General features: G+C 53.4%; 1 protein-coding gene across 1 annotated transcript in view; it reads right to left on the bottom strand.

The window, feature by feature from the left end:
* Positions 1-975: 975 nt before the first annotated feature.
* The window catches only part of LOC133339375 (centrosomal protein of 89 kDa-like), a 35,578-nt gene continuing 22,837 nt past the window's right edge, over positions 976-13,716 (bottom strand). Inside the window, 3 exon segments of the mRNA XM_061547520.1 lie at positions 976-1,191; positions 4,530-4,699; positions 6,560-6,649. Coding sequence (XP_061403504.1) covers positions 1,161-1,191; positions 4,530-4,699; positions 6,560-6,649 — 291 coding nt within the window. The 3' untranslated portion in view covers positions 976-1,160.

The raw sequence follows: 13,716 nt of genomic DNA, 5'->3' as shown, positions 1-13,716 counted from the left end.
GAATGATGGATTCCATGAGACTTGTTTTAAATGTGGAGTACAACACATACGGCCATCACTGGGAGCTCAATGAAGGCCAAGTCTACCCGAGGACATCAGCACAGTGGCTGGAATAAAGCAAGTGTAGTGACAGAACGGTCACTACTGTGTTGGCCCGTACGAGGGCTGGGGGCCCCAAGGGGGTGCCTGGGGGGTCACGTGCTGGAGGGATCCGGACCTTCCCAGAGGTGGGGGAAGTGAGGCGTGGCCTGGGAAGTGAGGCGTGGCCTGGGAAGGGAGGCGTGGCCTGGGCGGAGCCGGCCACGCCAGAGAGACGAGATATAAGCGTGGTGTGAAGGCAGAGCAGGGCTGTTCCTGAGAAGAATGAAGACACCTCGTGAAGATGCCAGAAGAGAAGACCTACAGTGAGCGGACTGCCAGCAGCCACCTGGCTGGGTCACGCTGGAGCGGCTAAAATACAATTGAGTGTTAGCTAGTGTAGGTCGGTGGTCACCACCCTATGTGTAGAGTAAGAGTAACTGTTGAGTAAACGTTGTGTTAATTAATAAATGAGTGTTGCCTCCCAAGAAGTGTGTGCGCTTAAATTAAACCATTACATTTGGTGTCAGAAGTTGTGGAAAAATAAATATTGCTAGGTGTTATCCTAGGGAAGTAAAATGGGCACACGAAAAACAAATACAAAACTCATCTGGACGTCTTCGTACGACGGGGATGGTGTGACGACCGTCCTTCGGACAGCCCCGGGGATGGCAGCCCCGGTGACAGAGAGAGAGAGAGATGGCGCTGCACGCGGAGCGGCGGGACTTGCATCGCACTGCTGCTTCGCCGCCATCGGGAACGGAGCGGCTGGTCGGGGCGCGGTTCCCGCCAAAACGCCGTTCCCGCCATTTCGGCGGCTGGTCGGGGCGCGGTTCCCGCCAAAACGCCGTTCCCGCCATTTCGGCGGCTGGTCGGTGCGCTGTTCCCGCCAAAATGCCGTTCCCGCCATTTCGGCGGCTGGTCGGGGCGCTGTTCCCGCCAAAACGCCGTTCCCGCCATTTCGGCGGCTGGTCGGTGCGCTGTTCCCGCCAAAACGCCGTTCCCGCCATTTCGGCGGCTGGTCGGGGCGCTGTTCCCGCCAAAACACCGCTCCTGCTGCCGAAATGCCGCTCCCGCCGACATCAACGCCTGCGGAGGGGGAGTTCCAGCCTTCTGCTCGAGCGCGAGAGGTGGATGGGTTCGCAAGAGCAGGCCGTGTTCACCATCAAAGATTCTTCGGGCCGTTCCAGTGCTCCACCTTGCCGCCCTCCGCTATTCACAGTTTGCCAGGCGAGTTGTGACTTGACAAGCACCCGGCCCCAATAAAAATAATAATAATAACTTCACCCATCTTGCGTGTGCCGGGTTGCGATCACGGGTGTTTTTTTTTTACTCGCTGGGTTGCGGAACGTGTTCGTCCGGTTGTGTGCGTGAGAAATTGACGCGGCGATCAGTGTTTGTTGTTAATTACGGCGTCGAGATCGGTATCTTCTGGGGGTAGTTAATGATTAATTCGTTGTTGGTGTCCCGAGCTCCGTTGATATCCTGTATGTTGCCGTGTTAATGACTCGTGTTGTTACATCGTTGTGTTGCGAAATCGCCATTGTTATTGTGTATACTGTATGGAGTTTCGCTCGTGATTGTCACTTGTAACTGTCAGAAACTTTGATCGTCATTGTTGCCAATGTACAGACCGTATGGAGCTTTGCTTGAAATTGTTAACAGTGTATGGACTGTTGGGTACTTGCTGGTGATTATTTACTATGTACGGATTGTCTGGAGTATTGATTGTGTGTGTTGCCATGTGGGGACTGGATGGAACATTGCGCCAAATGATTGACTGTACGAACTTCGTATACTGCATATGCTGTATTAATCAATTCGGCGATTCTTGGCGTTTGTGTATAGTTTTTTTTAATTCGAATGCCCTGAGTCCCATGGTTAATGTTGAAGGGGATTTTGAAATTACAGGTTCGGTTTGTTTCAAACTCACTGGTTGGTTCCTGTCCGTTGTTGCACAGATGATGTCTTTTGTGCGGGAATGCTCCTTGTGTTCTACATGGATCGGGGGTGCGTTTCCGTTAATTGCCGTCAAATTGCGTTGCTCTCTCCACTCGGTTGGTACAGCTGCATTGCTGCAATGCGAGTCTCGGAGATGATGTGTACGGATACGGCATGTGAGGTGTATTGTTGTGACCATTGAATATTCGGGATCGTCACAAATTGTGCGTACCTGTTCGGCATTGGATCAGTTCTGTGGGGGATCATAATTCAAATTGTATGTGTTGTGATGGTGTTAAATTGCGATGGTGACATGCTGCCAGGGATTTGGAATTGTGGTGCTGGCTGTCACTTATCTTGGGGCGCAGATCCTGACCAGGATGGCCCAGTGAGTGTTGCGTGTCTAACATGAACGTTGTGGTCCCGTCATGCAATGGCTGACGGCTTGACCTGACAGCCCGGAGATTGAAACACTCCGTGGTATGTCTAGCCTAGTGGGCTGTGTGCTCACGTGGCTCGGAGTGTGTGGTCCCGTCATGCAATGGCTGACGGCTTGACCTGACAGCCCGGAGAGCGAGACACTCTGTGGCTTGTCTAGCCTTGTGGGCTGTGCGCTCACATGGCTCAGGGAGGGTGGTCCCGTCATGCTATGGCTGACAGCTTGACCTGACGGCTCGGAGGTTGAGACCCTCTGAGGCGCGTTGAAACAGTGGGCTGGAGATTCGTAAGGTTCGGGTGGAGTTGGCCTGTTACGTTGAGACTGTTTCCCTCAGTTGTTAGGGTGCATGTTGTGCAGTGAGTGAACGATGGATCGTCTCAGCTCGGTCGGTACAGCTATATGCTGCGATGCGAGTCTGGGAGAGAGACTGGGTCGTCTCAGCTCGGTCGGTACAGCTATATGCTGCGATGCGAGTCTTGGAGAGAGACTCGGTTAAAATTCCACCGATATGGCCTACGTGTGCTACTGGTTGCGACGCCGCGCGGTAAGGCGGTGGGGTGGTAACAAGGAAATCCCCCCCCGATATGGCCGACGCGTGCTACTGGTTGTGACGCCACGTCGGAAAGGCGGTGGGGTGGTAACATGGAAATTCCCCCCCCGATATGGCCGACGCGTGCTAGTGGTTGTGACGCCACGTCGGAAAGGCGGGGGGGTGCTAACGGGTGACTGTCATTGCATGCGTGATTCTAACGGTGGGGGGGCTGTGATGGAGCGTAAGTGGGTTAGCCGGTTTTCATGTATATTTGTTGTTAATTCCCCGTTTTCTATGCGGTTCCCTTTTACCCTCGTCGATTCTGTATATATTACGTGATTGTATTTCTTATCGGTCGCCGGTCATTTATTGATGTTGCTGGTTCGGAGGCACACCTTTTCGATGTTCACAGTTGTGTTACAGCCGGGGACGGCTGTGTGTTTATACAGGGGGGGGTGATGTAGTGACAGAACGGTCACTACTGTGTTGGCCCGTACGAGGGCTGGGGGCCCCAAGGGGGTGCCTGGGGGGTCACGTGCTGGAGGGATCCGGACCTTTCCAGAGGTGGGGGAAGTGAGGCGTGGCCTGGGAAGTGAGGCGTGGCCTGGGAAGGGAGGCGTGGCCTGGGCGGAGCCGGCCACGCCAGAGAGACGAGATATAAGCGTGGTGTGAAGGCAGAGCAGGGCTGTTCCTGAGAAGAATGAAGACACCTCGTGAAGATGCCAGAAGAGAAGACCTACAGTGAGCGGACTGCTAGCAGCCACCTGGCTGGGTCACGCTGGAGCGGCTAAAATACAATTGTGTGTTAGCTAGTGTAGGTCGGTGGTCACCACCCTATGTGTAGAGTAAGAGTAACTGTTGAGTAAACGTTGTGTTAATTAATAAATGAGTGTTGCCTCCCAAGAAGTGTGTGCGCCTAAATTGAACCCATTACACAAGTACCACCTGTGGCAGCGCACACACCTGTACTTCAGCGCTTTGGACAAGGGGTTGGTGGGTGACGCATATTTAATCATGCGCCGTGAAACTAAAAAACACGCTCGGCAGTGAGATGGGCAGAATATAGCAGCGCAGCAAGTTGGATTTCGGCTTCTAACGTTATTGTCACCCCTACGCAATGCTGGGTTTAATCAAGGCAAATAATCATGGAAAAACAGATCTCCGGACTCACTGAGGCAGTCTTAGACAAGAGGCATTGCGATTGTTCGTTGTAATTCAGCCCAGCACCGCAACCACCACCTGCCGCTGGAATGTTCAACTTCCACTTGCTCCTAGCTGCCAACGGCGATGACTTCTACCCCCTGCTCATATGAGCAAGGAGGAGGTACTTTGGTTTGAGTTAGATGCGTTCTGTCCCACTGTTGCCTGTTTCACCATACACATCGCTCTGACGTTGTTTGTTCTTGTTCTTTGCTACTGCACTGTGGATCTCTCATGCTAAAATAGCTGGGTAACTGGCTAAATGGGACTGTCCGTCTAACAAATAAACAGGAAAGCCTCTGTGGATGGCGAGGCTCTTTCTCAGGAGGGTGTCCATACCGTTCTTGGGCCGTGACCTCATCCAGGGCACATTGCCTCTGCTGCAGCAGAAACTGCAGCTTGCGGATCTTCTGTTCATACATCAGCCGCTTCTCTGCCGTGTCCCCCTCCTGCTGCTTCAGACTCTGGGAGAGCTTCTCCATGCTGACCAACATCTGCTTATTGGAGTCCTGCACAAAAACAGACACATTGCAAGTTTTGTAACAATTGCCTTTTTACTTTTTTCCCCACCACATTATATGCCAATTGTGCTATGGGTGTCATATCGTGAGATCAAGACATCTCCATTTCAGAGCTCTTGCAGTAAGAAGTGCATTGCCTTGTATCAGAGAACAGACCCCAGAAGGCAACACCACACAGCGGAGATAAGCACAAGCTCCCGAAATACTTCTAAAATCACTGCACAAGCATGCAGTTATTGATGATTTGGCTGAGCCAATCTACTCATATCGTACGTGAGAATCCGGTTTAATATTGGGTGGATGCCCTGCATTGAACTCAGAAACACTGCAGTGCTTGCTCGGTGCTCTGATTTGGTATTGGAAGCTGAGTTTCCCAGCCTAACGTTATAGTGTGATTCTGATATTCAACAGACACTATGTTGCAGTCGTAAATCTCCCTCTGTGCATGACGTTGTTTCCCCATAAATTCACCATTAATAACATGCAGTGGTGTCCGGTTGGCAAATATATGGGTGAGGCACAGAAGCCCACGGGGGAGGAGGGGGAGTGTTTACAGTTTATAATCTTTATAATGAGCAGGTCACCCCTGGAACTTAAAGAGAAACCACCACTGCTAGCAAGGGGTTAAAACACAGCGTGACCGTACAGGTGTACAACGGCCGAAAATATAAGGTTAAAATAATCTTTGGTTTTTCGGTAAAGTCACATAGGTAAAAAATAAAATAAATGAAAACAACTAAATTAAATCACGACGTTTCGGGCACAACACAAGCATCCTTCTTCAGGTGGGGACAACGTAGCGAAAGCTGTGACGAGGAATTATATAGTCGTTATAATTCCTCGTCACAGCAAAAACGTCGTGATTTAATTTAGTTGTTTTCATTTATTTGATTAGCTTTTTTTACCTATGTGACTTTACCAAAAAACCAAAGAGTATGAATCATTGCAGTCACAAAAGCTTCAAATCTAGAGTTAAAATAATCGTTGCCGAACACAAGATCTGTTCAGTGTCCGTGATGCTGCTTGATGCCAAAGGCACGGTTAAACTCGACCCAGTGGTAATAGAGGAATCATTATTGTGTAGGTCCGTGTGCGCTCTGTCACACATTGCTGACATTTTCAGTGGTCCCCCGCTGGTTGTCGTGTGTGCTGAGAAACTAGGAAATGTGTGATCATGGTTGTGGGCGCACACTACCTTTAGAGCGAAAGTAATTTCCATCTTCAAAGCGAAGGGAATGCAGCAAATACATTTTGTTGCTTTACTTTAATGTGCTTCATAGTTCATTAAAGAGTATGCAGAATATAATTTGGATACGAATCATTTACATGCAAGCACACATCAATGTTTCAAATCGCATGTATATACCACAGTGTAACATTTTTTTTAAGTCCTTTGTTAAACCACAATTAGATGAAGACCTCCCCATGCTGTATCAGTTATGGAGGTTGTTTGACCATACTTCACCATGCTGTCAGTGTGGGTTGGTGAAGGGGGACCCAGGACCAGATCAGATATCACTTGTAACTGATGTTAGCTGAGAATCACTCAGGTTACCATTTTTCATTACTCTACTCTCCGTAAAATTAAACTAAAAACCCTATGAAGCTTTTTTTCCAAAAGGCTATATATTTTAATACACAAAATATGAGCCAATTTCATTTTTTTATGAATTACTTGCAAATTTCTTGATTGGTGAAACCCATGCGGTGACATTTCCCCCCCGAGGGATCGACTTAACCGTGGCCGTAGTACCTACGGCACAGTAATCTGTGCTCAGGGATGTTAATCAACACACATGAAAAGCGGTGATTTCAAGTGGCAGTGAGCGAGTGTGGGCCGGCTCTCACCTGTAACTTCTCTGGCTGTTCACCGTCATCGCTGCTCCTCTTGATCAATTCCTTCAGCGTCAATCGGTATTCATCAGCGATGGTCTTTGCCTGCCGAGAGAGCACAGGTGTTGCTCGGGTGTGGGTGAGATTCTGGTGTAGGGTAGAAGTGAGACTCGCGCTGAGTGACAGTGTCGTCAGTGAAGGTGTTGACCATGACGACGATGACATTCAATGATAATTGGTTCTTTACCCTTCTATCTGGCAACAAAACTGACACCTTTTTGCAAGGAGTCATGTTTGTGTAATAAAAGGACTCGAACACTTCTTTCTGTCTTCGTGTCTTTATTCAGGTTCACGTCTTTACCCACACGGCACTCTGTTATAACTCCTGTATTTGTAGCCCCCGGCTATTCACTGCTATTATAGCTTCCTCACCCCTCTGACTCTCTGCTTCATCTACTGTAACCTCCTCCCTGCAGACTTGCTGCTACCCCTATGTGCAGACCCTCTGGCTGTCACTGTATGCAGACCCGCTGCCCACTCTCTCTGTGCAGCCCCGCTGCTGACTGCAGCCTCCTTGCTGCTTCGGGTCGGTCACCGCTGGCCAACGGTGCCGATCCACGCTTCCCCCGTGTTCGTGGCGATCTCGCCACACCCCGCTTCGCCCTACGTGGCCTTCCTCTGTTCCTGGCTCCCAGTCACTCCCCCTGCTCTTCCGGTTCCCCTCCTTCTATACTCAACCCCTCTCCCCCCACGTGACCTAACTCCTCCCCCCCTGACGGCACCTCAGAAGGGCCGTTTACAACCGCATTACATCACCCTCCCCCCTAAAGAAAATCCAGCCGACCTCGGCTGAATTGCAACCTGAAAAGCAATGCGGGTGTAAAGGGCCAACACGCAAAAAGACACGAAGCATTGAAGAACATTATAACAATAACACAACACAACACAATCTAACGAAACGTGAGGGATTTCGAGCGAGTACGGGTAGCCGGGCCGTCCCGGACGGTCGGCGGCCCACCCGCCGAGCGGGAACGTGGAAGGGTTTTAGGGGCGACGGGCGCAAGTTCTTCCGTCGCCATTGGAGGCCCGCCACTGTCCCGCTCGCGTCCAGAAACATCCCGTACTCGCGTCCGCGGAGGGATAGGAAGAGCTGCAGGTCCCGTGGGTTCTGCGGCTCCGGTCGGCGTCCCACAAGCGGAAGGTCCTCCTCCCTGCGCTGTCACGGCCGGCTTGTCTGTGAAGGGTACGACAGGCGCTCTCGCAAGGTCAGCAGACACAGGCAAGGGCGAGTCGGCAGCAACAGACCCCGGCAAGGCAACTTGGGGAGATGACGCATCCGGCCGTGGGGCAATGTATGGCTTCAACCGGGACGTGTGCACGAACCAACGCCGTGCACCAACCTGAACACGCGCCGACTGTGGGTTGGGAACCTCAATGAGGCGGACCGGACCCTGCCAAGGTCGATGTAATTTAGGAGATGTACCTGGCCGCACCTGTGGGCAATGAAGCCAGGCCAGGTCCCCCTTTTTCCAGGGACACTCCCCCTTTGAACGTCGGGCACACCGCTCATTCCTGGCCTGAGCCTTGGCAGTAGCCATGCGGGCATTTTCCCTCGCCTCAGCGACACGCCGAACGTTGTCCTTAATATACTCAGGAAGAGGCTTAACAGGCCCCCTCGCACCGGTTCCCAACTGGTCATGAATCGGCGGCACGTTCTCACGGCCGTACATAAGGAAAAACGGCGAGTATCCAGTAGCCGCGTGCGGCGTCATGCGATACGCCGAAAGCACCCCAGGGATATGCAAATCCCAATCAGATTGGTTTTCCCCGACTGTATGGCACAGCATGGCGGACAGAGTCCGATTCAACCGTTCCACCATACCATCCGTTTGCGGGTGGTAGGGGGACGTCCGTATCTTTTTAGTTCCAAGAGCCGCACACACCTCCCCCAACAATTTAGACGAAAAGTTACGTCCCTGATCCGTAAGGAGCCTCTCCGGAGCCCCTTTGTCCATTACATACCCAAATAGAAAGGCGTCCGTGATAGACGCCGCTGACTGGTCAGGCAAGGGCCAGGCCATCGGCCAGCGAGAGAGGTACTCCACCCCCACCAGTAAATACTTATTTCCTTTAGCTGATGGCGGAAAGGGTCCCAAAATATCTAACGCCACCAACTCATTAACCCGAGATACTTTAATCGATTGTATCGGCGGAACATATGGATGTTTAGGCGGCTTACGGCGGGCACAATCGGGACACGCGCGAACGTGACCGACGACATCCGTCGTCATGCCGTGCCAATAATAGTCTCGTTGCAGCGTCAATAGGGTTTTCTGCACCCCCAGGTGTAAAAGTGTGTCACAGTGCAAAGATCTAATCAACTCATAGCGCAATGACGCAGGCACAACGAGACGCCAGTGTTCCTGTATCCCTTCCCTCCACATCAGTAACCCATCTCGGAGAGCAGTTTCCGAATTACCACCCGCACCGACTTCCTTACCCGCCTTCTCCGTTCGTTTCCGTAACGACACCAAAGAATCGTCCAACATTTGCTCCCGAATCCACACAGACCTTGGAAGACGCAAAATCCCGTCAGCCGGTCCCCCTTCAACCGGTCCCGGTGTAAGCGGAGGTTCGAGAACATCCACTGCCCGCGCGACAGGCTGAGGGGGGGGCTGAGCCGGTCCACACCTATGCGTCCCCGACGCACACGCACAAGGGGATTGTTGCGGCAACCTGGACAGTGCGTCCGCGTTAGCGTGACGCACACCCTTCCGATGGTGAATTTGGAAGGAGAATTCTTGCAACGTGTCCAGCCATCTCGCCAATTGTCCGGATGGCTGGTCCATCTTAAGAGCGTACTGCAAGGCCGCATGGTCCGTTCGGACAATAAACGACCGACCGTACAGATACGGTCGAAATTGGCGGAGAAAATACACAATAGCCAAAAGTTCCCTGCGAGTGACGCAGTAACGAGTTTCCGCGGGAGACAAAACCCGACTCCCGTACGCCACCACACGCTCAACACCACCTTTTGACTGGGACAACACCGCCCCAATCCCGGTGTCACTCGCATCAGTATCCAGAATGAAGGGATGTTCAAAATCCGGATAATCCAACGTCGGCACAGTAGCCAGTAGGTCGCGCAGGCTCCGAAACGCCGCCTCCTCCGGCGGTCCCCACACAAATTTGTGCCCCTTCCCAGTAAGGAGATGCAAAGGCCTGGCGATAGTAGCGAAATTCGGAACAAACCTCCGGTAATATGAGGCGAACCCCAAAAACCGACGCACATCACCCACCGTGGCGGGGGTTGCCCAATCCCGGACACACGCAGTTTTCTCTGGATCCGTGGCCACCCCGTCCGCACTAACAATATGTCCCAAGTATCGAACGGAACGTTGCAGTAGATGACATTTCTTAGGCTTGAATTTCAAATTAGCAGAACGCATTCTGGCAAAAACGGCCTCCAACCGCAATAAATGCTCATCAAATGTGCGGCTGAAGACAATAATATCATCTAAATAAATGAGACATGTCTCCCACTGCAACCCCGTCAATACCAACTCCATCAATCTCTGAAAGGTGGCAGGGGCTGCATTCAACCCCATCGGCAGACAGTTAAATTGGAACAACCCCTGCGGCGTACGGAACGCTGTCTTTTCCCGCGAGGGCTCGTCAAGGGGAAGCTGCCAGAAGCCCGAAGAGAGATCTAGCGTTGAAAAAAACTTAGCCCCTGACAAGGCGTCGAGAGAATCGTCCATACGCGGCAGGGGATACGCATCTGCCACCGACACTTTATTTAACTTCCGAAAATCCACACAAAATCGTAATTTACCATCTTTCTTTTTAACCAACACGACAGGCGCACCCCACGGGCTATTAGACGGAGATATAATATCCGCTTTCAACATGTCTTCCACTGCCCCTCGAACGTGCTCACGCTCAGCCGGACTCATCCGACGCGAGTTCAAGCGGATAGGGGCCGCGTCCCCCGTTTCGATGTGATGAGAGAGCAGCGAGGTGTGTCCCAAGTCCAAATCGTCCGAGCTAAACACATCGGAATAGCTCGCTAATAATTTATGAATCGCACAACGCTGCTCAGCGGAAAGGGCCGAATTTTCCGCACATAATTCGGCGATCCAACGATCGTCCACCCCTCCGTCGTGTGAAACACCACCCACCAGCCCCCCGTCCGGAATGTCACTCTGAGCCGTAAACGCCGTAGTGGCGTGTGCCACAACGGTACCAGCCGGCACACACACGCTTTCAGAAGTCGCATTTAACACCTGCAAAAACGGGCGCTGATCCGGACGGACAATGGTTTGCGCCCCCACCAGTGCCAATCCGCCCGTAACAGCGGCGGACGGCGACAGCAAAATTCCACAAGCACTCTGCCGACCCGGAACCGGCTTCCGGTATCGTAGGGGAATGAGCATCTGCGAGCCAGGTGGAATATCAACTGAAACTTCCGATAACGCCTGCACCTGGGCAACCGGAGCCGGTCGCCCCCAGGTGGACTGTAAAAACGCCAATTTGCGGCCCCCTGGCAGTTCAATGCAATTTTCATTGATTCTAATTAAAATGGGCATCTTAGCCAAAAAATCCGTGCCCAACAAGCAAGGAACCGCCAGGGACCTCGAAATTAACACAACGCCCGAGGCCGAGACCCCCCCGATAGAAATATTAGCGTCCACCTGTCCCACGATGCCCATACTACCCCCGTTCGCAGCGATGCAGGAAGCGTAAGCCGGCCTCACGGCCCCCGGTGGGATGTTCAAAAGATGGAATATGACATCCGAAATAATGGTCGCGGACGCCCCGGAATCCACCAAAATACGCACGTCCACCCCTTGGATCGACCCCGGTACAGTGGACGAACCTGTAGCGGCCGCGACAACCCGCCGAGCCAACTTACGCCACTGCGTTATCGAGCGACAAGGCGCAGATACTGGCCTCCCATATTTTAGAACATCCGCGTCGCACAACAACGGCGATGAGTGAGGTGTCAGGCCTTGCCGGGTGTCTGGTGCGCACCGACTTGCCTGTGCCGGAGGGTCTTTCTTTGGGACGTCCGCGATCGAGGCCTCCTGCTGGGGCGGCCCCGGAACCCGGGCCCAGCAGTCCCTGGCATAGTGGCCCCGACGGCCGCAGCGGAAACAGTCGACGTCGGGTCGGCGCGCAGCAGGCACCCCGTCCCGACGTGGCCGCGCCGGCGGCGGAGCCCGCGGCCCCGGCTCGCTTCGAGCCGGCCACGGAGTGGAGGCGGCCGACAGCTCCTTTGGGCCGGTCGCATCCGGCACGTACACGGCCTTTGTAGGGTCCCACCCTACGGCCCCCCCATCGACGACAGGACCGCCCGTCCACGCCGTGACTTGTTTCCAGCGGCGGAGATTGAACTGGGCGTCCAAACACTTGGCCGCGGTCCGGGACGTGAGTTTCTCGTGACCGCACGCCGGCATAGGAATGCCCAGATCCCGGGATAACTCTAACATCTTCCCCAAGATGAGAGGTTCCAGCAGGTCAGGCTCCGTCTCCGGGTAAGCGGCCATCGCGAGTTCCAGCACGGCGCCCCTGTACGCTACAGGCGACTCCTCCGGTGCGCGTTGCCGCTGCACGAAGCGGCGATGGGCGTCATCCGGTGGCTCGTACGCGTCCGCCATTTCGTCGAACACTCCACGCAATGTTTTCTTCTTCGCAGCTTTTATAGAGCGAAAAAAACGAACAGACTCATCGTCAAGGAGAGTCGGAAGCACCTCCAGCGCCTCGGCGTCCGTCCACCTTGCCGTTCGTACCGCCGCCAAAAATCGACAAGCGAACGCACTCCAATCGCCCCCGATGGAGAACTCCTTAACAGTTGTAAGGTGACGACTGCGGCTCCTTGGCCTGCTTCCGTCCGTCACCGACTCTTCCGGCGGCAAGTTCAGCAAGGCGTCGCAACGCGGTGTCTCCAAGATGGCGGACGATCCTCGTGGCGGCCCCAAAATGGCGGCTTCCCGCATTCCGTGGTGCGCCACGCCCAAGATGGCGTCTTCACGCCGCGTGGTCGATGGCGGCGCCATCGAAGACGACCCGGGCTCCTGCCGATCACCACCATCACCTACCAACGCCGCCCTTGGCGTGACAAGGTCACACAACTCCGTGATGACGGTTTTTAGGGTCGCCAGTTGCTCCGCCATCCGGGTCCATCTTAAATCTTCGTCCTTCAACGCAGATGGGTCGGACGCAGCGGCAACCTCCTCCACACCCGGGCCCTCACGGATCTCTCCCTCCGCCGAAGTGAAGCCGACCTCAGGAGGAAGATCGTCGTCGTCCGATGATGAAGCCGACGCCGGAGATGGGATATTCTTCTTCCTCAGTTGTTTCGCCATGCCGTTTCACTTCTGACTCCAGTGTAATAAAAGGACTCGAACACTTCTTTCTGTCTTCGTGTCTTTATTCAGGTTCACGTCTTTACCCACACGGCACTCTGTTATAACTCCTGTATTTGTAGCCCCCGGCTATTCACTGCTATTATAGCTTCCTCACCCCTCTGACTCTCTGCTTCATCTACTGTAACCTCCTCCCTGCAGACTTGCTGCTACCCCTATGTGCAGACCCTCTGGCTGTCACTGTATGCAGACCCGCTGCCCACTCTCTCTGTGCAGCCCCGCTGCTGACTGCAGCCTCCTTGCTGCTTCGGGTCGGTCACCGCTGGCCAACGGTGCCGATCCTCGCTTCCCCCGTGTTCGTGGCGATCTCGCCACACCCCGCTTCGCCCTACGTGGCCTTCCTCTGTTCCTGGCTCCCAGTCACTCCCCCTGCTCTTCCGGTTCCCCTCCTTCTATACTCAACCCCTCTCCCCCCACGTGACCTAACTCCTCCCCCCCTGACGGCACCTCAGAAGGGCCGTTTACAACCGCATTACATTTGCATAGACCGCAATACCTGCAGTCATAATCAGTGGCGGCTCGTCAATAGAGGGCGCAGGGGCGCCGCCCCCATCAATATTCCAGAAATATACATATACAAAATTTATATAAAAATACATAAATAAAATATTTTTTTCATACGATGTGCCGGCTGGTAGTAAGAAAAGCATCAGCATTTAATAAAAACTGGCTTTAATCGGTCAACTATTTTCTATGTTTTTCAATGTGTTTTATGCGGGGCGCCGGACAAATGGATGTCTATGT

Source organism: Lethenteron reissneri, chromosome 9 (assembly GCF_015708825.2).
Source record: "Lethenteron reissneri isolate LAM-NWPU_2019-01 chromosome 9, ASM1570882v1, whole genome shotgun sequence".
NCBI lineage: Eukaryota > Metazoa > Chordata > Hyperoartia > Petromyzontiformes > Petromyzontidae > Lethenteron > Lethenteron reissneri.
The sequence above is the reverse complement of the archived record's forward strand: the minus strand, read 5'-3'. Positions and strand labels throughout refer to the sequence as shown.